This window comes from Electrona antarctica, assembly GCF_951216825.1.
Source record: "Electrona antarctica genome assembly, chromosome: 11".
Taxonomy (NCBI): Eukaryota; Metazoa; Chordata; class Actinopteri; order Myctophiformes; family Myctophidae; genus Electrona; species Electrona antarctica.
The window spans coordinates 25523271-25549412 of record NC_136792.1 but is presented as its reverse complement, the minus strand read 5'-3'; the positions used below and the strand labels follow the sequence as shown (position 1 = coordinate 25549412).

The following is a 26142-nucleotide window of genomic DNA, read 5'->3' as shown; positions in this document are numbered from 1 at the left end:
GGAGGGGGGAGATGTTTTACTAACTAGACAATACATTTATTTAAATTGACCCCCTCTCCATCAATAGGAGTGAAAAATAGATTTGTACAATATTTAAATGAAGTGGCCATTGTCAGAATCAAATAGCTTGGTATTGTGATGGGAACATAGGAAACTACTTACATCAGAATCCCCATCATGGTTGTCTGGGTGTTTCTGGGTGTTCAGCCTTAAGGAACATGGAGGTCTTCGTCGAATCGGCCTCTACAAAAGTATAAATGAGTGTGAGGTCTCTCTACACAAACTGCAGTCATACTGTAAGTGTTTCTCTACTGTGGTCCTAGCGACTGAGACAACCGCTAGTGTTCTATTCCATCAGCTCATTCCAATCAAATGGAGCACTGACAGAGAATGCTGCCATGCCTGCCTACTGTAGCTCTGTCTGAGCAAATGGAACCTTGAGGGTCGAAAGTCACTCAAGCGGGTCTGATATGGACTTGGATATATATAAAGATTACTCAAAATTGTTTGTTCAGACACAGGAGTCTTGCCATCTCTCCAATAAGCGGTTGGTGGGTCAGGTGGGGTGCCAATTTAATCCAATCAGAGAAGAGTACCCATTTATCAGCTTCATTTTTATAGTGTTCCAGTTCCAAATTTGTCTGCTTGTCTGAGTGTCATCACTTCCAATTACATTGGAATTCCAATTCCAATATCCTGTATGAGTTCTCTCTCCTGATTGGATAACATTGGTTTCCCGATCTGAAAAAATAATTTTCTGTTAAATAAAGAGCTGTCTATTATTGAAGCAATGGCTGATATCGGAATATAGGTATTTAACACTTATTTTATGAAGACATATCACTTATTGCACCTTTGACTGCGTTCACTTGGTGCCCTGGTTTAAGTTATTCCCTCATTTGGACGGCTAAGACCCAGCTGTGCTCTGGGCCCCCGGGTCCAATAATCTTTTATATAACGAGCTTCTATATTTGGGGCAGTGAACAAAAATAAACTTAGGATCCAGTAGGATTGAAATGTGTCGAGTAATAGTCATTACAAACCATGCCGGGACATCTGCAAAGCAAAACATCAACGTTTGTGTTTCAGCATTGGTTTCAGCACTCAAGTAGTTAGAATGTACTTGATTATTAATTATACTATACAAGAGTACCAAACATGGGGGGTGGGGGTGGGCTGGCCATTGTGTGGGTCAGAAACCATTACTGTGCTATAGTCCAGTGGTTTTCAAAGTGTGGTCAGTGGGACCCCCAGGGGTCCTTGAGGTGGTTCCACAACAAAAGTATTGATAGTTAGGAAACAAATGGACACATACACATAGAGTGTACAAATGTAACCCAATTCCACTTGTACACTGTCAATCTATAATCTATGGATGTGCTACACTGTTTCAGGTAGATGTCCTAGGTATAATCTATATAATCTATGGCTATGTGCTACACTGCTTCAAGCAGAATGTCCTAGATATAATCTATAATCTATCTATGGCTATGTGCTACACTGCTTCAGGTAGAACTAGAGACACACTTTACCTCCTCATTTGAGCCGGGCATCGGAAGGGCATGACCCTTGAACCTCCCAGCCAGTTCAGCCACAGATGGCTTGGATGGAGAATCCTGCTGGGGAAGAAAAAAACAATGAAACAATGTATCTCATAACAGTATCTGGCACTCATTGTTACACAAAGTGAGTGGGTAGGATTTCCATGTCAGGCTTAAAAAAGGCTGGAGTGAGGATTGAGATTGTTTTCTCTTTTTGCTCATTAGAGAGTGGTTACTCTAACCACTAGACCACAACTCTAACCAGTGTGAATTCTAAGCAGCATCCAATGGACAAATCATGCACAAATGAAACCAAATTGCTTCATTAGGTTTCAATTTGTTGTATATGGTTCTATTTTCTCTCATTTCTCTCATTGTGAAACAAAGTATAAAATATGTCTTAAGAGATTTGGTTAACCAACAATAGCCTTTGGGAGGAAAACAGACTCCCATTGAAAAAAGGCTTATTTTTATCGAGCTTCAGGAACATTCTTACCACAGTTTGTGTTGCAAATGAGTTTAATGATGCAGTATACCTGTGTTTTTGGTTGAACAAAATTAGGCATATATTTATTGGTCTGAAAAGAAGAATGGTATTAACTTGTGTTGAGTCTCATCAACAAAGTTGGCGATATATTTTCCAAGACATTAACATGTGGGTTCCACCATGCCTCAAGACATTAACATGTGGGTTCCACCATAAGACATTAACATGTGGGTTCCACCATGCCTCAAGCCAAGTTCAGACTGCTTCTTTTACTTCTATCACATCTATATGCATGTGATGGAAAAAGCATTCCTCAAACTGCAAAAGGCTTTTCATGTTGTCTAACAAAACCTTTCTCAGCTAAAATTGGTAATAAATGCAGACAAACTAAATTGATGGTATTTTTGATATTTAAAAAAGGAACCTCTTACACTACCGAAAATAGTCAGTCAGTCAGTTACCGAAAATAGTCAGTCAGTCAGTCAGTCAGTCAGTCAGTCAGTCAGTCACAGTCAGTCAGTCAGTCAGTCAGTCTGTCTGTCTGTCTGTCTGTCTGTCTGTCTGTCTGTCTGTGTCAATGTGATTTATCTGGTTATATACAGGAGATACATAAATAAATAATGAATGAATGAATCAATGAATGAATGAATCAATGAATCAATGAATCAATGAATGGTATTGACTTTGCAATACCTGCTATTATTGGTTACTTGGAGCATTTTGTGCAAATGTAAATGCATGGTGTGGTGAGTCACTATGCACATGATGAAAACACTAAACACGGGGGCACGGTGGCACAGTTGGTAGTGCTGTCGCCTCACAGCTAGAAGGTCCTGGGTTCGATTCCCGCTCGGGACGCTGTGGGCGCTGGCGGCATGTTTCCTCCTCTGCGTCATCAGTGCCCATACCCGAGGCGGGGTTGGCGAAAGGGCCTTTCTGTGTGGAGTTTGCATGTACTCCCCGACCCCGTGTCCCCTAGGGTAGGTACCCTCACCAAAAAAATGCAGTAATCCTGGCCTCCCCCTGGCCAGCCGGGGCGCCTGATAGAGGGGAAAGGAACTGGTTGGAATAACGTGTTCCTTCCACGCGTTATATCCAACCAGGGAAACTCCCCCCTGTCAGGTGTAAAGGAGCAACTTGGACACTCAGGCATGAAGGAAGCATGAGTTCAAGTCCGTTGCTCTCCCCATGTCCCCCATATATGGGGACTAGGTTGGCGGAGGGTGTGTAGAGCCCAGGATCACATTAGATAATTGACAAATGGGTTACAAAATTGTGGGATAAAAATTATAAAAAAGAAAGAAAACACTAAACACTTTACCATGAGAGTAACATACAGTCCTTATTTTTTTTACTATTTTTTTTATCCCACGATTTTGTCACCCAGTGTCAATTATCTAATGTAATCCTGGGCTCTACACTTCCTCTGCCAACCTGGTGGGGCAGCGGACTGACCTCATGCTTCCTTCTATGCATGAGAAGTCCAAGCTGCTTCTTTTCACCTGACAGGGGAGAGTTTCCCTGGCCGGACGTAGCGCGTGGAAGGAACACGTTATTCCGAACAGTTCCTTTCCCCTCCATCAGGCGCCCCGGCTGGCCAGGGGGAGGAGGAGGTTCGGAGACCAGGATTTCTGCATGTTTTTGTGAGGGTACCTAGTACCTACCCTAGGGGACACGGGGAGAACATGCAAACTCCACACATATACTTATACAGTAGTGGTCATTTCAACAGCTTCAAACAGACACACATGTGCCAACGACTTTGTTTCACAATCTGTCTGAAGTGAACTGTTGCTTGAGAAACACAACGTGTTTCAATCAGTGTTGCCATGCCTGCTTATTATAAGCGACTTTGGGCTTGTTTTTCTGTAAACTCGCTTGCAAATGTTGGTAGTCGCAGGTTGCGGTTTTCTTTCGCTAATTTTGAAAGTATAATTGTGGATTTGGGGCTTGTTTCCTAATGTTTAAAGTCCAGTGGTAACATTTTCATGTCAAGGAGTCCCCCCTTTCTGAAAATATGTTGTGTCAGAGACCCCCATAGAAGATTTGTGTGGATTTGAAAATATTCAATAATTTTCCCATTTATTCTTTAGATTTTTCTTTGAAAATCTAGTTTGTAGATGATCGGCTATTTTCAAAAAGCCAATGGGGTTAAAGTGCTCGTGTGGCCTATAGTTGCTTCTTTTGGACTTCTGTTGGTTGCTTATTATTCCTTTACAAAATCTGGCAACACACTGGTTTCAATTCCCTCTCTCAACAGGATGTCGACTGTTGAGAAACACGCAGCAGGAAGGAAGCCATGCAAAGAACAGCACAACCTTCCCCTTTTTTCTGACAACCTTTATTTGTACCAAGACAGTGAATTTGTGTCTAATTAGCACGCGGGACATAAGCCTTCAAGGCAGCCTGCCAGACATACAGAGCCCAACCCCTTGCATCCAGCAGCCCAACCCAGTAGTCACTTTGAGTGGCAGTTGGGGCAAACGCACTCCCCACAACATTATTTACTATCTCTCTAGGTCGTTCTCAGACGAGCCCTCCATCGTCGCTTCCAGTCATCCTGATTCTCCATACTGTACATCTCCATACTATTCTGTGCCTCTCAGGTTGCAACTCAGACGGCGCTGAGTCGGCTCAGGCGAACTTGAGCCGACTTTACACTGAACGAGCGAAAGCGAGCGAGTTGCCGTGCCGAACATTGCGAACGGTGCACCTATGCCGTGGTCTAAAACTATAAGTAAGCAACACATTAATAATGGGTGTGATAAATGTACGTGTCCAGAGACATGGGTGTGCCAATGTGCAAGCATAGATAGAATTGACACACCTAAATATATTTAAAGAAATAACACACCCATAAATTAATTTGTTTAGCTGCAGCTGTGTTGCTTACATCACTGTGTACTAACTCAAAGTTAGTCTGTAGGGCTTTTCAGACAGGGAGCGACACAGCATCTGTAATGAAGAGAGGTCCCATCGAGCATCTGTGTTCTCGGTTGGAATAGCGGGGTCACACACTGCACTTCTTCTCATGTGAATACACAGACAGACAATCGCTCCGCGAGTAAACGTCTGCTCGTCTGTCAGACTGCCCGCGCCTCCCCACTTGCCTGCTTGGCTCTCATTGAAAATAAATTACTAGCCATGTCAGTCGTTTCCCAAGTTTCCCCTTATGCAGCCCATGGGTTTTTTTACTCCCATTTAACACTTTTGTTTTGAAAGTACTGGTAACAGTATGTTACCACAGCTGTCAATTATGGTGCTCCTCTCCTCTCCTAATAATGAAAGCGGAGGGTTTGTGGGCCCGGAGTCCACGGGACAGGTCTCTCCAGTCAGAGAACATCTGTTCAGCATCACACCACCGCCCCTGACAGCACAGACCTGCTGTCCTCGCAGCCTTTTCACTCTTATCACCACTTGGCTGCTTACTCTCTCTGTCTCTCCCTCCCTCTCGGTTTCCCCCGACCCGGCAATTCCCAGGCTGATTGCTAAACATCACTCCTCTGCGTCTGTCTTTGATGGCTGTTAGCTCAGTCTGCGCACATTTTAACATGTGTCTGTAAGGCTTACGGCACATATCAGAATGTATCCGTAAGAATGTGTCCGTAAGGCTTACGGCACATATCAGAATGTCATGTGTCCGTAAGAATGTGTCCGTAAGGCTTACGGCACATATCAGAATGTGTCCGTAAGAATGTGTCCGTAAGGCTTACGGCACATATCAGAATGTGTCCGTAAGAATGTGTCCGTAAGGCTTACGGCACATATCAGAATGTGCGCACTGAGCCATGACTTTATCGCGTGTGGCTTTATCACCTACAGTATGGCATAACATAAGCATTGAAGTCACCTGATGCCGATATGGGGGATGCATTCCCTGAAACATGTCACATGATGTGTCTTGGAAATCACAATATCGAGCATTATGCCAGCCCACAGGGTTATTTCTGACAGTAAATTCAAAGTCTTTTGACTAAAAATTTATTTAGTTTTAGTCATATTTTAGTAATCTGAAAAGTTTTAGTTTTAGTCGACTAAATATCATAAGCTTTCAGATCATAAGATTGACAAAAAATATTTTGGCGGGCCTTGATGGCATTGTAATGGCTGATGTTACACTTGGTTGCATGCTGAAAATAGCTGATCTACAAGCTTGGTAGAACTTATTATTTTCAGAGCGCAACATCCGAGCATCGACGAAATTAACACCGGTGCTGCCGGTATATCTAGTCGTGCTGCTTCCATTCCTCCAATGAAAGATTTAGACCTTGGTGTCGGGGTAGGACAGACAAGGATCAAGTAGTACCGCCTGCCTGAAGCTCACAAGAGCACTATCTCCCCCCAAAACCAAACCTGGATTCCCTCTTAGAAAGGGCGATAGAAGTTTGGTTTCGGGTCCGAATCTCGGGTAGGACATGAAACCGTTTCTTTACAGCGTGATGGCAGTGTGAGCTGTGCACAAAGAGTTAATCATGTCGCACTTCAATGACTCGCAATGTAACCTATTACACACCCAATAGCAGATCTACAAGCGTGAGATTGGCTATTTTAGGTGCACGTGTATGACACTGGCGTTGAACTAAGAATAAATCATAAGCGGTATTGTCAGGAATGTTGCAAAGACAATATTTCAGAAGCATTACAAAGTAATAAGTACAATTCATATGGAGAAAAAAGTAATGATACTGCAGTGCATAGATACATTTGTTTAAATTAACAACACACATTGTGTTTCTGCGTACGTGCGTGTGTTTGTGCTTGTGTCTCATAAAAAGATCTCTCTCTCTCTCTCTCTCTCTCTCTGCCTGTTTTTCATACTAATTTCCATCCCATTTTATTTACCAGTAAATGCTTCATGCGTTTCGGCTGCCAATTCTGACACATTTCCTGGGTGTGCTCTGACTTCTCTCTCAGTACAAACCCCCACCCCACCCTTCACTCCTTTTCTGCACCATTTACGGCGTAGCTCATGGAAAACACAGGGCTCTCCCACCACATTACTACAACTCGAATCATAGCTCATGGCAGTGAGCTATGAAAGCCTATGATGGCCATTTATCATTACTTTTATACTTCTACTTCACTACTTCTCATAGTCAAATATTGTACTTTACTCCATAACAATTATTATTATTTGTTCTATAGTTACTAGTTACTTTGGAGATTTAGATTAATATACAAATTATACATTAACCACACCCCTCTTTTATACTTAGGCTATTTGAAAATCGGCGATTTGAAAAAGTTAGACAAAATTGTTACTTTGGTATTGTAAGTATATTTTGATGTCAATAGTACAGGATATTATTATGGTGGTATTGCTACTTATACTTAAGTAAAACATATGAGTACTTCTTCCACTACTGGAAAACAACCTCCACATCCTTATGACTCAAATCGCAGCTAAGTTACACACAACATTCACACAGCATTCCACATCTTAATCGCACGCTTTATTTCTTTCCCCTGTACTGTTTTCAAGATGACCTCACCACCACCACCTTGCTCCCTTCCTCCCCCAAAATGTCTTCAACACAGAAACTGATAGCCTCAGATGACTCCTCTGCAACTACTTTTCGGTGCCGGCCTTTTAGGGTCATGCGCTTGATTGATATTCACTCCTAATGTACGTGTCACCATGAAAGAAATGTTTTAATTGACAAAAAAACTCAGTATTTATTTGACCAGGTAGGATATGAGATGATCTGAACATAACCATACTGTATGACTAGACAAGCCAGTTCAGGTGACCTGGTAACACTTAAACCAAGAACAGGGATGGAACTCATTGCCTAATTGCATAACCAATAGAGCTCCGAAGTCTGACGTCACTTTCAGTATAGGGTGTCAATCTCCAGGTTCATGTATTTGTTTTTTGCATTGAGATCCCCAAACGGCGATTTTAGGTCGCTTCATATAAGAACTGTGTAAACCGACCACCTCGGCGTTTCTGTCAGGGGAGTGGCTGTGCGTCGTTAATGATGTCCATTCATATTTGATACAGCCAGTTTCTAGAGAAAATGGAATTAATGTGACCGCAAAAGCCTTGAAACTACATATGAATGCAATGTCGCTGAGCATATACGTCACGCCCAGCTGTCAACATATTGCGTTCCTGAGATTCCTCGTTGACGTAAGCTCAGCTGGTGGTGACTCGACTCGTACTAACCACGATACATTATATATCAATAAAATAAAAATAAACGTAATTAACGTTCAGTTTCTGTTGTGCGACGGGCTGCGGGCAGAAGCAGCCTACCCGGAAATGTAGTCTCTGGGCTGTTTGGCTCGTTTCTAACGCTTATTTTGTTACTCTTTGGGTATATTTGTACATTTCCACCTTCAGTCGATGCTTCATATCCATATGAGTGAAAAGGCCCGGGTGATCGGTTTATTTTTCAAACACAGTTCTTATATGAGGCGATCTAAAATCCCCCTATGGAGAGTACAATGCTTATAAAAACATACATGAACCATGGCGCTCACTGCCCTCTACTGGTAGTAGAGGGCAGTGACGTCAGGACTTCGGTGCTCTATAGAACACAACATTCACCTGTAACTATTTTTTGCTAACTACATGAATATCCGTACCCACCACCTATGGGACATTATATACCAGCTAAGGATATATCCGTACCCCCCCACCTTTACATATATGAAGCGGTTGAGCCGAAAATCAGCTTTTAACATTGGTCCGGTTGCTAGGCAATGCCTCCATCACCCCCAGCACCATGATCTTTGCACACGGCCCCATAAACCTCCGTTCAAAGTTTTAAAGTCTTATAACTCTGGAAATGGTGATCGGCATTTGTACCGCATCGCTCCTGACATGTTAACGTTTCTGGCGAAAGGTAAACAGCCAGCATGAGTTAATGCTAATGATGATAGCCGGTCGTTACAATAGTGGTCTCCAGGCTGGGGAACAGGAAATGAACATGCAAAGCAAAAATCCAAGAATGCCCCTGGCAAGGCTACACTCTGCTGCCACCTAGTGTGGCACAGAAAGAATTTAGAAAAAGCTAAAAGAACACCTTGTGCAAATACGCCTATAAGTAATCGTTGCTGTCGGGAGGAAACCTCATAACTCCATTTTTGAGGTTTTTGATTTTATTCCATGAATCAGTGCTATTGAACACCCTTTACGTCTGTGTGTTGTTTCGGAAATATTGAACCAATTGAAAATAGTACAAAAAACCCTCATTGGACAAAACCTTAACTCCATTGGACCCTCAAACTGTCTGCTAAAGCAGCTAACTCCACAACCTCTCTCCTTCTCATGCAAGTAATTGACAATATCTAAAGTCACAACACCAACTTTGATGAGGCATTATTGCATCGTTTAAAAAATATATATATATTTTTCATTTCCTGAAAAATTATTGTTATGAGGTTTCCTCTGGACAGCAGAGATATTATAACCCCCAGAGGCACAACATTTAATGTGTTTTTTAGTTTTAATTGTACTACTTTTATTGCATTTTTATTTTCTATTTCTATTTAGATTATAGTGATTGTAGAGTTGATGTAATTACGGTTTTTGTTTTTCTGTGTCGGACCCCAGGAAAACTAGCTTTTGTCGTGACATGACATTTTACTTTAGATTATTGTCTCACAGATTAACGATGTGATTGCGATTAACCATTTAATTGTTTTTTTTTTCAGCAGATCTATACAAGCTCACAACGGTGCAACATGTTGTAGATCGCTATTTTTGATACTATACAAATCAGGCTTTGAATGCACATCCCCAGCCTTTTCCTCATGAACACTCTTCTCCTCCGTGATAAATACTAATCACTAGGGACCACCCAACCTCCACCATTATATTTCCACAACTCTTTCCTTGTTCCTCAAAAAGCAGCCGAAAGAGCAGCCAATTAAGTTTTGGCCAGGACAGGAGCAGATGCGTTTGTTTTAATCAGAACTTGAATTGTTCTGGGTGATGTGAAATCTAGCATTCTTCATTTTAAACCCCCTCCCGTAAAATCAAACTTACAGAGAAGGAACCCAAAACAGGAATAACGGAGATTCCTGTTTTCTGCTCGTGCCAGTGCACTCAAAAATACAATGAAAGATTAGAAATGCAACAGTTAAAAGTTAAAAAAGTTCAGAATAACAGAAAATCTAGCCTACTAATTATTTTGTAAATTATTTTAAGATGAATGGATGACGCATAAGCAACTTAAACATTTCAAAGTGAAGGATTCAGACATTTTGCTTTTAAATCGAGTCTTGAGTTCCATGAATAACATTCACTGTGTCTTGTCACAGCACAGCTCCTTATCTGACATGACTGTAGGCAGGCACCCAAATCCTGAGTGTTTATTTGTAGAAATGGACCCGTCAGAGTTCAAATAACCCTGAGGATTTTACAGTGCATCAGTGAGCTGAAAATAACTTCAAACTCAATATAAATGTGTCCCTGACATATACAGAAAGGACCACTATGCAATATAACATATATGCAAATTCATAGCCATCATAGGGTGACCATTAAAGGGTATACTTTGACAAACATCCCTTTGTTTTGTTTGAATAACTATCTATGTGAACTCTTCCTGGCCTCAGCAGACAGACATTGTGATGATTTTGGATCATATTTCCCTCAGACAGTCAAATCAACACGTTGTGACACAGTCGTGCACAGCTGTTTTGAATGGACGTCTAATTGGGACATTAGCAATGTGCCTGTTTGAGTCAATGGGGTCCCCGGGCTCTAGAGAAGAGTGGGAAAATGAAAGGGAAGCCACAGCAAACGCTATTTCTGAGGCTCTATGTCTGGGAAAAGCCCCAAAGCAATCAAGTTTGCCTGGATCACTGGTTCCTAAACTCTGAGAAATGTGCCAAAACCAGTGGATCGGGACCCATAAACAGGCCACGAAATGCCCTGACCGTCATGGACAAAGTATATTCAATGGGAAGATGTTGTTATTTAACCTCATGAGCCTGAGTGTCTCTATTCTGGGCGTGTGAAATAATAGGCGAAACATTCTGCGAAATTAGCAGATATATGTTGAGTAGTGGAACACTGTGAGGTGTGAGTTTGTAGTTCAGCTAATTTCAGCCAAAAGGTTTGGTATAGATTTAGAGGGAAAAAGGAGGGGACCGACTGTATAGACTCCTCTGGGACTCCAGTCAACAACTATAGTAGTTAAACTATAATAATAGAGTATAAGGTTGTCTTATACTGTGCCTGATGGAGGGGAAAGGAATAACGTGTTGCTTAACTTGCTTCCACACCGCTACGTCCGGCCAGGGAAACTTTCCCCCTGCCAGGTGAAAAGAAGCAGCTTGGACTCCTCGTGCATATAGAAGGAAGCATGAGGTATAAGTGGATAATATATTTGATCCTGAGCTTCCAGACTACTGCAATGCCTTACCAGCTGACATCCACTGCTAACAAGGCATTCGTTGGAAATCATTTATATATACTAGAGTTCGGGCCCTCACACCTACGTCGCAATGCCGATCGGACCAATATGCCTGATTCATAGTGTCGGCCGTCGGGGCTTTGTCAGAGCACCCAATGTACCAGTCCATCTATGTCCCTCCTGTGCCCATATCTAGATGTCTCTGTATCTGTCAGCACCTCTATGTCGACATATGGAGATATATGATATACTGATATCATCAGCACATATTATACTGTATTGGCATGCCCATGTAGGCTATGGGCATATCGGCTGGATTAGCGGCTCTGGACAACTGGATTCACATACCGGTATGACTATATATGGACATATCGGTTAGATCGATGTTCTGGACAGCTGCATATCCGAACGACCACATTCCCCGCTGATGCCGACAATTTACAATTTAGGCATTTAGCAGATATATATATATTTCAATATAGGATATATTATATATATATCTCTGCTGTCGGGCAAATACCACCTAACCCAAAATGTTCATTTTTCAGGAAATTAAAAATATATTTTTTTCAGGAAATGAAGACAACCTTATTTTAATACTTTGTATTGTGACTTTATATATTGTCAATTAGTTGCATGAGAGTGGGAGAGGTGGTGGAGTTCAGGGGGTGAGGAGAGGGTCCAATGGAGTTAAGAGGTTTTGTTAGAAGCGCTTTTTAATACTTTTCACTGGTTCAATATTTCTTAAAGGGTGTAAAGGGTGTTCAATAGCAATGATTTATGAGAATAAATAAATAAAATAAAAGTTAGGTGGTTTTCCCCCAACAGTATGCATTTAAACCATTTTGCTCTCTCTGCTGCTGTGGAGTAGAAGCAACTATTTGTGGGTCTGTAGGCGTGGGAAAAGGCCCACAGGAATCAAGACAGCCTGCACTGCAGCTTGGATGGGTGACCCCTGAGCTTCAGTTCTACGTGAGAGTTTCATGAACCAATGGATCGGAGCTGTAACAGTCAGGGGCCACTACACGCACAGAGAAGATAAGGGGCACGGGAATAGACTCAAACCGGTTGTGAGCTATGAGTTTAAATATGCATCCGTCCAACCAAACCATGATTTGAACTATGTCTCAAATAAAACAATTTAAAAACAATCCTCACTATGAATTGAAGGTCAAACATCTGTTCAGTTGGAACTCAACCTATTTACATAATACATAAACTTCTGCTTTGATGACGTCTTTGAAATTACACAAAAGTCAATGATGTCATATTGTGTAGTTGTCAGTTACTTCAACATAGGACCACCAATACCAATTAAGTGTGTATCTTTTAATCTCTAATATGTTTTGCAATGCATTGCATTCCAAATAGTTTATACAATATATGACTGCTGTCGGGAAGAAACCACCTAACTCCAAAATGTTCATTTCCCAGGAAATGAAAAATATAAAATTTTCAGGAAATTAACAAAATGAAAACAAAGCAATACTGCCTCATCAAAGTTGGTGTTGTGACTTTATATATTGTCAATTACTTGCATGAGAGTGGGAGAGATGGTGGAGTTATAGTTCTTTAGCAGGCAGTTTGAGGGTCAACCTTTCATTGTTTCAATATTTGAAGTGGGTTAAAGGTTTTTAAATAGCACTGATTTATGAAGATTGAATCCAAAACCTTAAAAATGGAGTCAGGTGGTTTCCTACCGACAGCAACGACATGTATAAAGCAAGTCTGAGCCTGGAGCCAGTGCTAGTGGAGGCCTACCCCGACTGCACAAGCTACGGCATACTGATGACATTCTGACAACGACAGGCCAGGGTCAAGTTCAACAAGATACAAGCTATTTATGAAATCTTGGCTTCCCGGGAAATTCCCTCAAAAATCCAACATTCATGCTGTTAGAAAGTCTAGAAGGACGTTATGCACTGCACGTCACAGCGAAAGCATTTCTTCACTTTACGAAAAACAAATAAATAAATGAATAAATGCAAGAGTGAGTTAACACAGCTCATCCTTATAGGATACATAATGTTTTCAGAATAACATTAGTTGGCTTTGTGCAGTGGTTCTTAAAGTGGGACTAAAGGACCCTTAGCGTTACTTGAGGTAAATGGTAAATGGTAAATGGTGCATTTATATAGCGCCTTTATCCAAGGCGCTTTACAGAGATTGTGCATTACATTCACCCATTCATACACCGATGGCAGCGGAAACCATGCAAGGCACAAACTAGCACATCGGGAGTAATTTGGGGTTCAGTGTCTTGCTCAAGAACACTTCGACAGTAACTCTGGGGGAGCCCGGGCCTCACTGTTGCCATCCAGCTTCTCTACCCCTGAGCCACCGCCGTCGAGGGAGTTCCAAATGGAACCTTACAGGTCTGTAACCCTGCCATTGGGACGCCGATTAACGAAAAAACACAAAAAAAGTCAGAATATGGAGATATACTGAATGTATTACAGATAGTTTTTCAGTGGCCCCCACATTGTCGACCTAGCAGCTGAGTAGCAGCTGGACCTAAAGCATCAATTAGTTGTGTTGTAACAGGTTTCATTTACATTACCAGTGTTGTTGTCTTAAACTTTTTTGCTATTTTAGTTGTCTCTATGTCTCTGCTACACCCCCCACCCCCACCCCTCCCACCACATGGCACTCACTTTACAGTTACACACACGTTAGCGCAGGTGGAAAAAGTACTGAAATGTTTTACTTACTGTAAGTAAAGTTAAGTAAAGGTATCAGTATTGCAATATAGAAATACTCTGTTATACAAGTAAAGGTATGGAATTCAAATGTAAAGATCTTTTGAAAATAGCATTTCTACAAGCTCACAATGCGTCACATTGTGAGCTTGTAGATCGGCTATTTTCAAATGGTGAAATGGGCTGTAATAATAATCAAAATATAATTGTAGTGGAATAAAAAGTACAATATTTGCCTCTATAGGATACGGTGGAGTAGAACTAAAAGTACAGAAATTTGGAAATATTCCACAAAAGTAAAAATACCTCAAAGCATTTAAGTACAGTACTTGAGTAAATGTACTTAGTTACTTTATACCACAGGTTAGCACTCAAAGGGCCACGAACGAAAATAAGTGTGTTTTATCCTTTTGACAGATATGTACATGTGTCGGGTGGAAACCTCATAATGTCCAAAACTGTTACTTTTCAGCATTCAAATAAAACAATATGAAAAGGAGCAGATCTACAAGCTTCCAGGTCTGCTGATACATTTGTGTGATGCTGTACACTTACAGTATGGGATCAAAGGTTTGAATATGGGGATAAGAGGTTTCCGCCCGACAGCAACGATATGCATTCTTGTCAATAGAAACATCAATCAATCAATCAGCCAAAACGTCTCCCCCAGAGTTCAAAGTGTCCTTGAGTAAGTCGCTGAACCCCTCATTTGGTGCCTTGCATGGTCTCTTCCACCATCGGTGTATGTAGTATACGTATATGTAAATGGGTGAATGTAATGCACATAATCTATGTAAAGCGCTATATAAATGCTCCATTTACCATAAATAAATCCCTGTCTTTATTGGAGTTTTCCCGGCCTCATCTGTGTGGGGGTGCCAAACCACTGGTTGAGAAACACTGCATCTCATTCTCACAGTCTTGTTGTGTTTGGCATCTCTCGGGAAGAGCTTATTATTTGAGATTCCTATTTTATGTTTTCACACCCTCTTCCTCCCTCGAGGGGCCATTTACCTCATCGTTGCAAGATGCTGCATGCACACAATAATACACATGTAGGTGCTTATATTAAATATATGTGTCAAGCACATGCTCACGTTCGTCCTTCGCTGGCAAAGATGACCAAGTGACTTCACAATGTCGTGTGGGTGTGAAGATGGCTGATGATGAGGCCAACGCTCGCACAGAATGACCGAATGCAGTGAGGCATTTGTAACGGTAACCCTAATGCTAAAAATATCCAATCTACAAGCTCACAACATGTCTGGTGGTGCACAACCCTGGCGTGCTAACACCTAACCCTAACCTCTAAGGGCCCTATTTTCGTAACCCATTACCCCTTATTCCTACACTTCTTTGCCTTTTTTACTATTTTGAAAATCATTTTTGAATAGTTCAAATAGCCGAACGAAGAAAATAGTAATAAACGAGAGAGAGAGAGAGAGAGAGAGAGAGAGAGAGAGAGAGAGAGAGAGAGAGAGAGAGAGAGAGAGAGAGAGAGAGCGAGCCAGGGCAGTGGAAAAGTGAGATAGTCAGAGCTGGTCCAATCCAAAAGCTCACATCATGTTTTCCTGGAAAGGCAGAGTGAGCGCAGGAGAAGGAAGGTGTGTGTGTGTGTGTGTGTGTGTGTGTGTGTGTGTGTGTGTGTGTGTGTGTGTGTGTGTGTGTGTGTTCCAGTTAACAAGTGCAGGCTTGGAGGAAGCTGCTGTGGTGGAGGGCAGGCGTCCCTCCCGGCAAGTACCCATGCAAGTACCGAACACTCCCAGCTCATCACACCCAAAGCCATTATACCACACGCTGGAGAAAGCTTACCTAATAGTGAACAAGATCTCTTATACCTCGACAGTTCAGTTGTAGCCTTCAAACAAAAACAATGTCATGGTTTCCACTGACCTCGTGTAGTATGTTATTAACTACTTATAGGGGCCGGGCCTATTGCTTACTTTGACTGTTTTGACACACAACTGTGTTGTGTACAATAGCGATGATGGGTTCAGGTATGATTCCGAGGCAGTTATCGCGGGGCTACCGGGCCCACAATAAAATTAATGAAATGGGTGGGTTTAGGTCGTTAACACATTCTTTTTTTTTGGGGGGGGGGGGGGGGGGGGGCAGGGCGGCAGCATCACTAGTGTCATCATGCAAAAATAGCCAAAAAATAAAAATTATTTTGGATTTAAATTGAATTCACCTAATGACATACCCCAAACACCCTATAGACAAATCCACGCAGGCGTGCCCTGGGCACAATCATAGCTGCGGTGTCACCTTTAGCGCAGCTTGACACCTCAGCATTGATTCCATACAGCTGGCCTATAGGGCACGGCTCCGCGGATTTGTCTATTGAAAGTGTTTAAGCTCACATTGGGAGGGGCTTAGGGACGAATTGAGAGGCAGAGAGGGGTTAGAGGTCAAACGTTTTCATCAGCTCTGTGTCAGATTGCCTGGTTGACCACTGCTACTGTCCTACTGAGCAGATAGAAGGATTTAGTGAGGTTGATATCATGTGCCTCTCCTCCTCCCACCCCCTACATGTGGAGATGTTACGCAATCACACTTGTACAATAAGTCTTTGTGTGCTTGTGACGAGCCGTCCCGGGTCACACACACAGCGTGGACAGCGTTCACATGACGACTAGGCACTGTTCTGCTAGGGCTGGGCCGCAGTATGACTTCTAATCAATACCACCATTATTTCAAACGTTTGCCTCCATTACGATTAATGAAGGCATCATTTGAAGAAAATAACTTGAACTGAACTAGATGATCAATGTTTTATTATGTTTTGTCCCCCTCCATTGCACAACTATGTTTGGATTTAGTCAATTGTTTTATTATTATCTATCTATAAATGCACCATGTCTCTGTCTGACTTACAGTTGGAGGCCATCGATATTGTCCTTTTCTTTTTGCTGAGGTTTGCGTGATCTGCGCAAAAGGACAGTTAACCCATTTTGGGCGGGAACCCCTTTTGGTGTTTTAAACATTGTTATAATTTAGCTATTGAAAAATAGCAGATCTACAAGCTCGAGCTTGTAGGTCTGCTATTTTTGAAAAATCGTGAAAATATTTATTTCAGAAAACTGGAGGATTTAGAAGGATTTTTTAAAATTTTGAGGTCAGGCCTAAATGGGTCAAATGATAAGGGACAATATTGGTGGCACCCAACTGTACCTACGTAAGTGTGTACGGCTGTAATGAAACAGAAATGGATCTGCGACTCACAAATGTTTGGTGTTTGGGAACCAGTGCCCTGTAACATCCTGAGTGCTCATTAATGGTCCTATAAAAGGTACATGTTTAGGCCAGTCTATGGTGTGAGTCATCTATGACATCACTACTATGACATCACTGGCTCTGGCCTCTAGGTAGTGATGTCTATACTCGTTGTCAGAGTACCAGGGTTCCAGTCGGGAAAAGTATAATTAGTAGGCCTACATTTGCTTAAGTACTGTACTAACTTATATTTGTGCTTTACTTGAGTATTTCCAATTTCCAATACTTTTAATTCTACTCCACTACATCTCAGAGGCAGATATTGTACTTTTACTCCACTACAATAATTTGTTAACTTGTTACTAGTTACTTGCAAAGTGGTTACTAAAACATACATTAACCACTTCAGCCCTATACATTTCAGCCATTTGAAAAAAGCCAATCTACAAGTCTGAGCAAACTAGTCATTATGCAGAATGTCCCATTTCACAAGTTTTCAAATGTAATGTAGAATGTCTCCACCAGGCCAGGTCAGGTTATTGTGGCCTCCTGTTGGCGCTATAATAGGCCAATGTGAAAAGGGTGCCATTTCTACTCATGCCTTTGATGGATGATTTGATGCATTTTGTTCCAACAATGTGTTTTGCAAAAATCCACCTGTTGGTGGCGCTATAACAGGCCAATGAGAAAAGGCCTCAGCATAGTAGGAAAGTGCGTGAAAAATTGCACACTGCGTTCATGTTATGAGGCTTTTAGTTCAAAACAGGCCAATCCTGCAAACTTTGGAAGCCAATGTTAGCCAATTAGGATGGAATATGAAATATGGGACAGATCCGTCTTGAGCACATGACTATAGAGATACTGTGTAACGATGTGCGGGATTTTTGGACAGAGGAGTAATATCAAAAAATGTGTTTTACAAAAGTCGGCCTCTTGGTAGCGCTATAAAAGGCAGATGTGAAAAATGCAGGTCAAAGGTTTTTCCTTGGCCTCTAGGGAATGTGCATGCAACGTTTCACGCAGATCGGTGCAGTTATAGGTAAAAATGTGAAAATATGCCTCATAATGCCACTATAACAGGCCATTCTGGAAAACTGCAAAGTTTGGCATCGACCGGGGTACCGGTGCCGGAGATTAGCTGGTAACGGACGGACTGACACACACACACACACACACACGGACAGACACACGGATGGAGGGCAAAACATACTTTCTCCCTCTCCCTGCACGCTTTCAGCCTGGTGGAGACAAAAAATCTTTTGAAAATAGCAGATCTGTGCTATGCATTGTGATAAGTACAGTACTTGAGTAAATGTACTCGGTTACTCGGCACCAAAGATATCTACCACCACCCCCTTCTGCGGTTTCCACCCTGTCTATCTATGCTGGCCATGCCCTGCTCAGGCGGGCTGATGGCATGCCTGCAGTGCATGCCTACATCCCCAGAAGGGAGACACAAGTAGCTGTCATTCAGGAGATAAGCACATCACATGCCAGCCTGCGTGTACAACACAGACAGCCGAGTGAGCCGAGCAGCCATGATACCGAGTCCACTGACCGGCTGAGAGACCCTTGAGAAAGCAGGAAGCCGATTACGGTTTAGTGTTTCACAAACAGTGGGCCGGGGGCCCATTTTTATGGGTCTCGACGAGTAAATACCCAGTTTTCTCGTTTACAAATTATTATTATTTGAAATGAGTTTCAAAAAGAAAAACACAACGTTTTAGGAATTTTAAATTATATTTCAAATATTAATTCAACAGAATTTCATAAATAGCAATGACATGCATAATGTTTTGTTTATTTGTGCTCAATAATTGTCTAAACAAAAAGTTTAAAAAGTAGTATCACACTAAGGAAGTTCACTTTAAGAGTCGGAGTTTGTCCGCCCCCCCCCCCCCCCCGCCCCCACACACACTCACTACACACACTTTAGTATCGCGGTACAAAGGCACAAATTAAATCCGAAATTTGGATGTCAGAAGATCCACCAAGGACAGCTCTCCTGGTGGATAATCTGGAAAATCCTCCTTTACACAGTGATTATATTTTCAATCCCATAGCTGGAGCGGTGGGGCGTTGCCATAGCAACTGGACCAATGTTAAAAGCTGCCTTGGGACTCAACCATTATATAGACGGAGTATACATTGGGGTCCGTATATATACGGACCTAGCAAATAGCGCCCCCTAGCGGCAGGGTCCGTATATATATACGGACCTGGCGCAAAAATAATTAATGAAGAGTACACGAAGGACATTTTCTGTGATACGAGTGCTGGCAGTTCCTCTCCTCATATTGAACCCTTTTGAGTCGTGTGTTGTACCTCGCATTGTTCCTACTTTGAAACTAAAAAGTTAGGCATGTCTGAAAAAATGCCCCACCTTCAAAGAGCATGAAGTCACACACAGTTCAAGACATCCTGTCAAGAATTAACAGGAAGTGCGTGGGCCCTCCCCCCCAATCACATGTCAAAATGAACTGTGTGTGGGTTGGGATGTTCTCACCAAGTGCACTGCTGGGATACTGTTGGGATGGGTGCAAGTGCAACAACTAATCAAACAAATCAATTTAACCTATCATGAGAAATAATCATTTAATAAAATAATTGATTCATAATCTATCCCAATTTTGGACATGTCACTGTACACTAAAAGTACAAAAACTACATCTAAAATCAAAACTGTTTAAAAAAAAAGTAGTTTGTAAATCTGGTATTTTCACTACACCACTACAACACTGTTGTGCAATGAAATAGCACTTCTTAAGTGGTTAATCGATTCGTTGATATATTCAACTTTTTTTCTTTACATTGAAGGAAATAAAACTGATCATAAAAGTAATCGATAGAAGTATCACTAAGAAAATAATGGATATAGTTGCAGCCCTAGAGTAGGTTGTTTGTGAGGTTCTCAGAATTAAAAGTAAGTGCACTGTAAGTTGGGATACTGTTTAGATTCTTTAACATGATGGTATGTAAACAAAACGCTTACATGTAGAGGCCTGAATCCTCCTCATGCCCTCATCAGCTTGCAGACCGAGAGGTCTCAAATTGGAATTGGCACCCTTATGCTCATCATGTTGTACACACATGCATGTGTGCACAACAAACCAGAGCCTTGTATTAGAGTTACGCCGACCCGGGGGCAGAAAACGGCACCGGTCATATGGCTCATGTAACTCGAAATAGTGACAAACGCTCCTAGACTCCAGTGCATTCTCGAAACTTCCGGTTCAGCAACTCTCCTTAAAAGGCTCTGACCATAAACTGGGTTCACACGCACACACACACACACACACACACACACACACACACACACACACACACACACACACACACACACACACACACACACACACACACACACACACACACACACACACACACACACACACACACACACACACACACACACACACACACACACACACACACACACACTTCAGCTGATGTTGTTTGTTTTGCTCCTGTGAGACATTCTATTTACGAAGGTGCTAAACAAAATAACATTTATTTAAAGGACTGCAGTGAGTGACACAACCAACAGGGGCCCTGCGGGCAACAACATTTCACACATCCGCAACAAAACAATGTGCACACAAAAACATTGTGAAAGGGTGATTTATACGACTGCTGGTTTCGCACACCTGAAGTAGCACATCTACAGGGCAAAGTTGTGAGCTTGTAGATCTACTATTACCAGTGCGCAGCAAAATATAACTCAAGCTGAAGAAGTGCTGTAAGCAAGTAAGTATAACCAAAGAGCTTTAATATTACCAAGATAGCCAATCCCAGACAAAATAATAAAAATGAATGGTGTCATAAGGGGACACGGTTAGTGTGTGTTGACTTCTGGTCTCCTAAACCCACGTGACAAAGATCAATGGAAGTTTTTCCAATCTTGTTTTTTCCCAATGTCTTCTTTGGTATAACATACTGTGAGCCCACCGTGGCACTGGCGAGGGAGCACAACCTCTGAATGCAACACAATCAGAGGCTTCCCGCAACAGCATGTGTTCTTGGGTGAGAAGAAGACACTGGATCCATCATCCCCCTGCCAGCTCACTCACTCTAAGTCTCTCTGGATATCAAGAGCGTCGACCCAAATGCCAAATGTAATGTAATTGTAGGCTAGACTGGGCTTTGATGCAGCATGATGATGGCATACATTCCACTGGACCCTCGGAGCTACGTGATCAACGAATACAGTGTCTATTTTTATGTTCGGCGCAGCAGAGCACATGATTCCTCGCACACTAAAAGAGACACCGCCAAAATACGACCCCTGTTGACCCCCTCAGGCTAAGACACTTATTAGGCACTCAGGCATTTGGTTGAGGCTGGGCCACTCAACAAGTGGCAGAGAATCAGATTCATTCCATGCTAAGGTTACTGTTAGTCAGTCAGTGATGGCGGCCTGTTTTGACAGCAGTCAATGTACGGGCCAAATGATGCCATTCTAATTGACACTAACATTGCTGCCACTTCTGCAACAACTACAATAGAGGTAGCAACAATACTACCACTATGCTACTAATAAATTATAACACGTTTCTGAAGATGTTTTCCAAGTGCTGTACTAGAAATGAAACAAACATGTGATGTCAACAAATGGGTGGAGCGGAGGGATTTCTCGCTTGTTATTGCGTTCCTTACTTCACTATGGATTACATAATAAATGTGCAAGCCATATGGTTGGCAAGCCAAACCCATACAGTCATTCCTCTACAGTTACTGCATGTTCTTCGTAAAAAAAAAAAAAGGGAAAAGAAACTACCCAACACACACACGCATACACGCACACGCACTCACACTCGCCTGTGCCACTGCCTGCTCTACCAGGTTCTCTCTCTCTCTCTCTCTCTCTCTCTCTCTCTCTCTCTCTCTCTCTCTCTCTCTCTCTCTCTCTCATAAACACACACACAAACACACACAAAAACTCTGCTCAGACAAACAGCCTGGACGCACAGTGGGCACATATTTCTGTTATATTAGAGAGAAATAAAGGAGCTATTAAAGGGGAGGGGAAAAAACATAACATCGAAAACACCACAACATAAGTGCCCACATAAATATGTTGCACAAAAATGTGTCCTAATCCCCTGTTTTTAGGACCCACTGTAAAGTGAAAATGGACCCACACTTCTCCTCCAATGCTAGCAAAACCACCAGGGCACTGGGCAGTGATCTATGATCTCATCTAGACTTACAGCCTTGGAACCCTTCCATTGACGGTGAATAGGCGCATGGCTTCCAGCACTTACACAATGTTTTTTTTTTAAGGGCGCCCCTCCTATGCCCAGCTTTCCGGATCTGTGTGAAGACAAACATGGCTTGTGATTGGCTGATCCCCCCCATAGCGATGATTTGATTGGCTGAGCAAAGTACATTGAAGATAAAAGTGAGGGGAGAAAAGTGAAGACGCCAAAAGTGATTGGCCGGAATTACATCTGTGATGATTTGATTGGCTGAACATGGAATGTGATGTATGATATAGTGCCCCTCACTTCACACGAGTGTGATGTTTTTGTTTGTTTTTTGCCTCAGTCATTCTCAACCTTTTGAATTTCTAAATGTTTGAGATGCACAGACCCACATTTGACAAACCTTTTTCCATCTCTGGGACCTCAATCTACAATGTGTAAAATCCTCAGTGTTAATTTAACATTGAGAATGTTAAGTTTTAACCAAATGAACCAATTGGTTCCATTCCTAACACTCTCTGAGTGACATTTGGACCATTGGTGGTCCTGGCCTAGACCCTGACATTGAACCATTATTTTTTACATGAAATGGCTTCATTCTGTAAAGTGCAGTGGTTCTCAAACGAACAAAGAACCACTGGTGCACAGAAATGATCATCTGCATCGATCACCAGAGAATAGTCTCTTTCATTTTTCTGTTTTACTTCTCAAATGACCAACTCCCATCTGACAGATTTGTCTGCATGTGGACTGTGGCAAATGTTGACAAATAAAAACAGCATATGCCCATGGGCAAAACAGCTAAAAACATGCATCCTATAAATTCAGAATGATCTTGTGAACTTCTCTATCTATCTATAAATATGACAGGCAGAAATGTGCTCTGTGTTTTTCCTATAGGCCTATTTAAACGCTCTGGACAAAATAGTTGTACTTTTGTTTTCACATGTGATTTAAATCTGTGGTTTATTATAAGCATTGCTTAAGGAGGCGTGTGGCCACAAACCTGCCATCATGAAGCAGCTGCACATGTGTTTTTCAATGCGTGTTAACTATCTGAGTAATCTGACTAACATCCATCTGACAATAACAAGAAAGGACAGATCTCTCTGAAAAAAGGGGAAGCATGGGCACATTTGATTTGCTGCTGTAAATACTGTATGCATACTTTATATTATAAGCCTGTCATAAACCTAGATCATGTATGCCAACAAGATAGCCTGTGGCGAACACTTAACCATAACATAACAAAACATTAGAAAAATGCATTCCAGCATGTCAAAGTGGCCCATTTGACATGTTCTGTGGTTTGCTACTTTGAAAACTGTTGCAAAGTAGCATATGTACACACCATTGCCTAGGCTTATAATTAACACAATGTTTATACAGACTACTAATAATGACCTTAATCTTACTAGTCTGCAAGATTGTGTGTCATTGAGGGATTAATGTTATGGATAAGAAACCGCAAACTTTGTAATATGGGCCTAGCCTATGCCATGCTATGTTTACTGTTTTAGCACATTTGATCCATAAATATAGTTCATTGGCCTGCAGTTTCAAGTTTCAAGCAAGCATGGTTTCAAGCTGGGTGAAAAACACTCAAATGTCCCGTTTTTCAAAATTCACTAGGACATTGGTTTTCGTCACAGTTAAAATAATAACACAATTTACATTATGTTTAATGTATCATGTTCAATTCTGATGAAAGGTGCAAACTCCTAAAACAATATTGTCCCCCGGCCAGCCTAATGAAAACACCAGGTGAAAATATAAATAGAATGATAGAATGTCCAATAAAAAAAAAAAAAAAAGAAAGGGTCGCCAAAATAGCCAATTTACACGCGCACAGGATTTAAAAGTTGTTGAAAAGAATGGTCACTATAAAAAGTAACGTAGGCCTACCTCTACCTCCATCCCTTAGATGTGTTCTCCTCTGCTACTAGCGTCGGTCTTGGAGTGGATGTTGTGTGTGAGTGAAGTAACTGAAGTTGAAGAGAGAGAGAGACGTCGACAGAGAGAGAGAGAGAGAGAGAGAGAGAGAGAGAGAGAGAGAGAGTGTATGAATTTACACCGACCAAAGTGCTTGAAAAGGGGCAGGGTATGTTTATATCTGCAGCTGAGCCGGGAACACGCCGGAGGAGGAGCTATAGTTGAAAATGAAGCGTGTGTGTGTGTGTGTGTGTGTGTGTGTGTGTGTGTGTGTGTGTGTGTGTGTGTGTGTGTGTGTGTGTGTGTGTGTGTGTGCGCGCGCGCGTGCGTGCGTGCGTGCGTGCATAGACTTAAAAAAAATACAAAACAAATGTAGGCCTACTACTATATTTGAATAATTTGATAAAATAAACTGAAACTGAAATGAAATGAAATGAAACTAGAAAAAGTGCCCTTCTGGGCACAGGTCTCCACCAGGAGGATAGGAGTGTGTGTGATGTTTGGCAAAATGTTTAGGAGTTAATCATGTTTTGTGTGTGTGTGTGTGTGTGTGTGTGTGTGTGTGTGTGTGAGACACAGCTTGGCCTGTTGTAGCGCCACCATGAGGCTGATTTGAAAACTGTCAAGTGGCATTTTTTCCTCAGCCTAGTGGGAATATGCATGCACAGTTTCACCGAAATCGGACGCTGCGTTGAGTAGTTGTGGCGATTTGTACAAAACGGGTACCAAGCGGGCTACTCCTGAAAAGTTTAGAAGCCAATCGTAGGCAATGAAGGTGGATTACATGACTATGGAGAGCATGTGTACCGATTTGCGTGCAATTTGGATAACATCTGAAGGAGTAATATTAGAAAATGTGTTTTACATATGTCGGCCTCCTGGTGGCGCTATAAAGAGCAGATGTGAAAAATTCCAGGCAAAGGTTTTTCCTTGGCCTCTAGGGAGTTGGCATACAAAGTTATCCACAGATCCGTGCAGTTAGAGGTAAAAACACTTTTCGGCCAGTTATAGCGCCACCATGAGGCTGAGTTGAAAATGTTCACGTGGCATTTCTTCCTCGGCCGAGTGGGAATGTGCGTGCGCAATTTCACGGAAATCACACGATGTGTTCATGATTTGCAGCATTTTGTTTGAAACTGAACACTCCTGCGAACTTTGGAAGCCAATCTTAGCCAATCAGGATGGAGTCTGAGAAATCTGAAGGACCCGTTTGGTTGAATGGCTCTAGAGAGACTGTGTACCAATTTGCGTGATGTTTGGACAAAATCTGTAGGTGTACTGTCCAAAAACTTGTTTTGCACAAAGCGGCCTCCTGGTGGCGCTATAACAGGCCGTTCTGGAAATTTCGGGGCAGAGGTTCATCGTTGGCATCCAGGGAGTGTGTGTGCAAAATGTGGCATCGACCGGGTTAACAGTGGCGGAGATTAGCTGTTCACAGACGGACACACGGACGGACACACGGACGGACACACGGACGGACGGACGGACGGACGGACGGACGGACGGAGTGCAAAACATACTCTCTCCCCATGCCTTCGGCCTGGTGGTGGAGACAATGATTACTATATTTACCCAGGGTATCTGGGCTAAGCTCAAGAACTTGTTTCCAGCCAGGCCCTGCTCATAGAACATTTCATCGTAGTGGTTCAATGCCTTGTTCAAGGGCACTTCAGCGGTGGTAATTTTAACGTG

The 26142-nt window shown here is 42.2% G+C and overlaps 1 protein-coding gene across 4 annotated transcripts in view; it reads right to left on the bottom strand.

The window, feature by feature from the left end:
* The window catches only part of LOC306931944 (capZ-interacting protein), a 32882-nt gene extending 8298 nt beyond the window's left edge, over positions 1 to 24584 (bottom strand). The window contains exons 1-3 of one of the 4 annotated variants that reach the window (XM_079513642.1): positions 24424 to 24584; positions 1533 to 1619; positions 163 to 243 (exon numbers count right to left, since the gene is read on the bottom strand). In XM_079513642.1, the coding sequence (XP_079369768.1) occupies positions 163 to 243; positions 1533 to 1619; positions 24424 to 24435 (180 nt within the window). In that variant the 5' untranslated portion in view covers positions 24436 to 24584. The remainder of the gene's footprint in view (positions 1 to 162; positions 244 to 1532; positions 1620 to 24423) is intronic. The other 3 variants (XM_079513643.1, XM_079513644.1, XM_079513645.1) reach the window with 3 other exon arrangements.
* Between the last annotated feature and the right edge of the window lie 1558 nt (positions 24585 to 26142).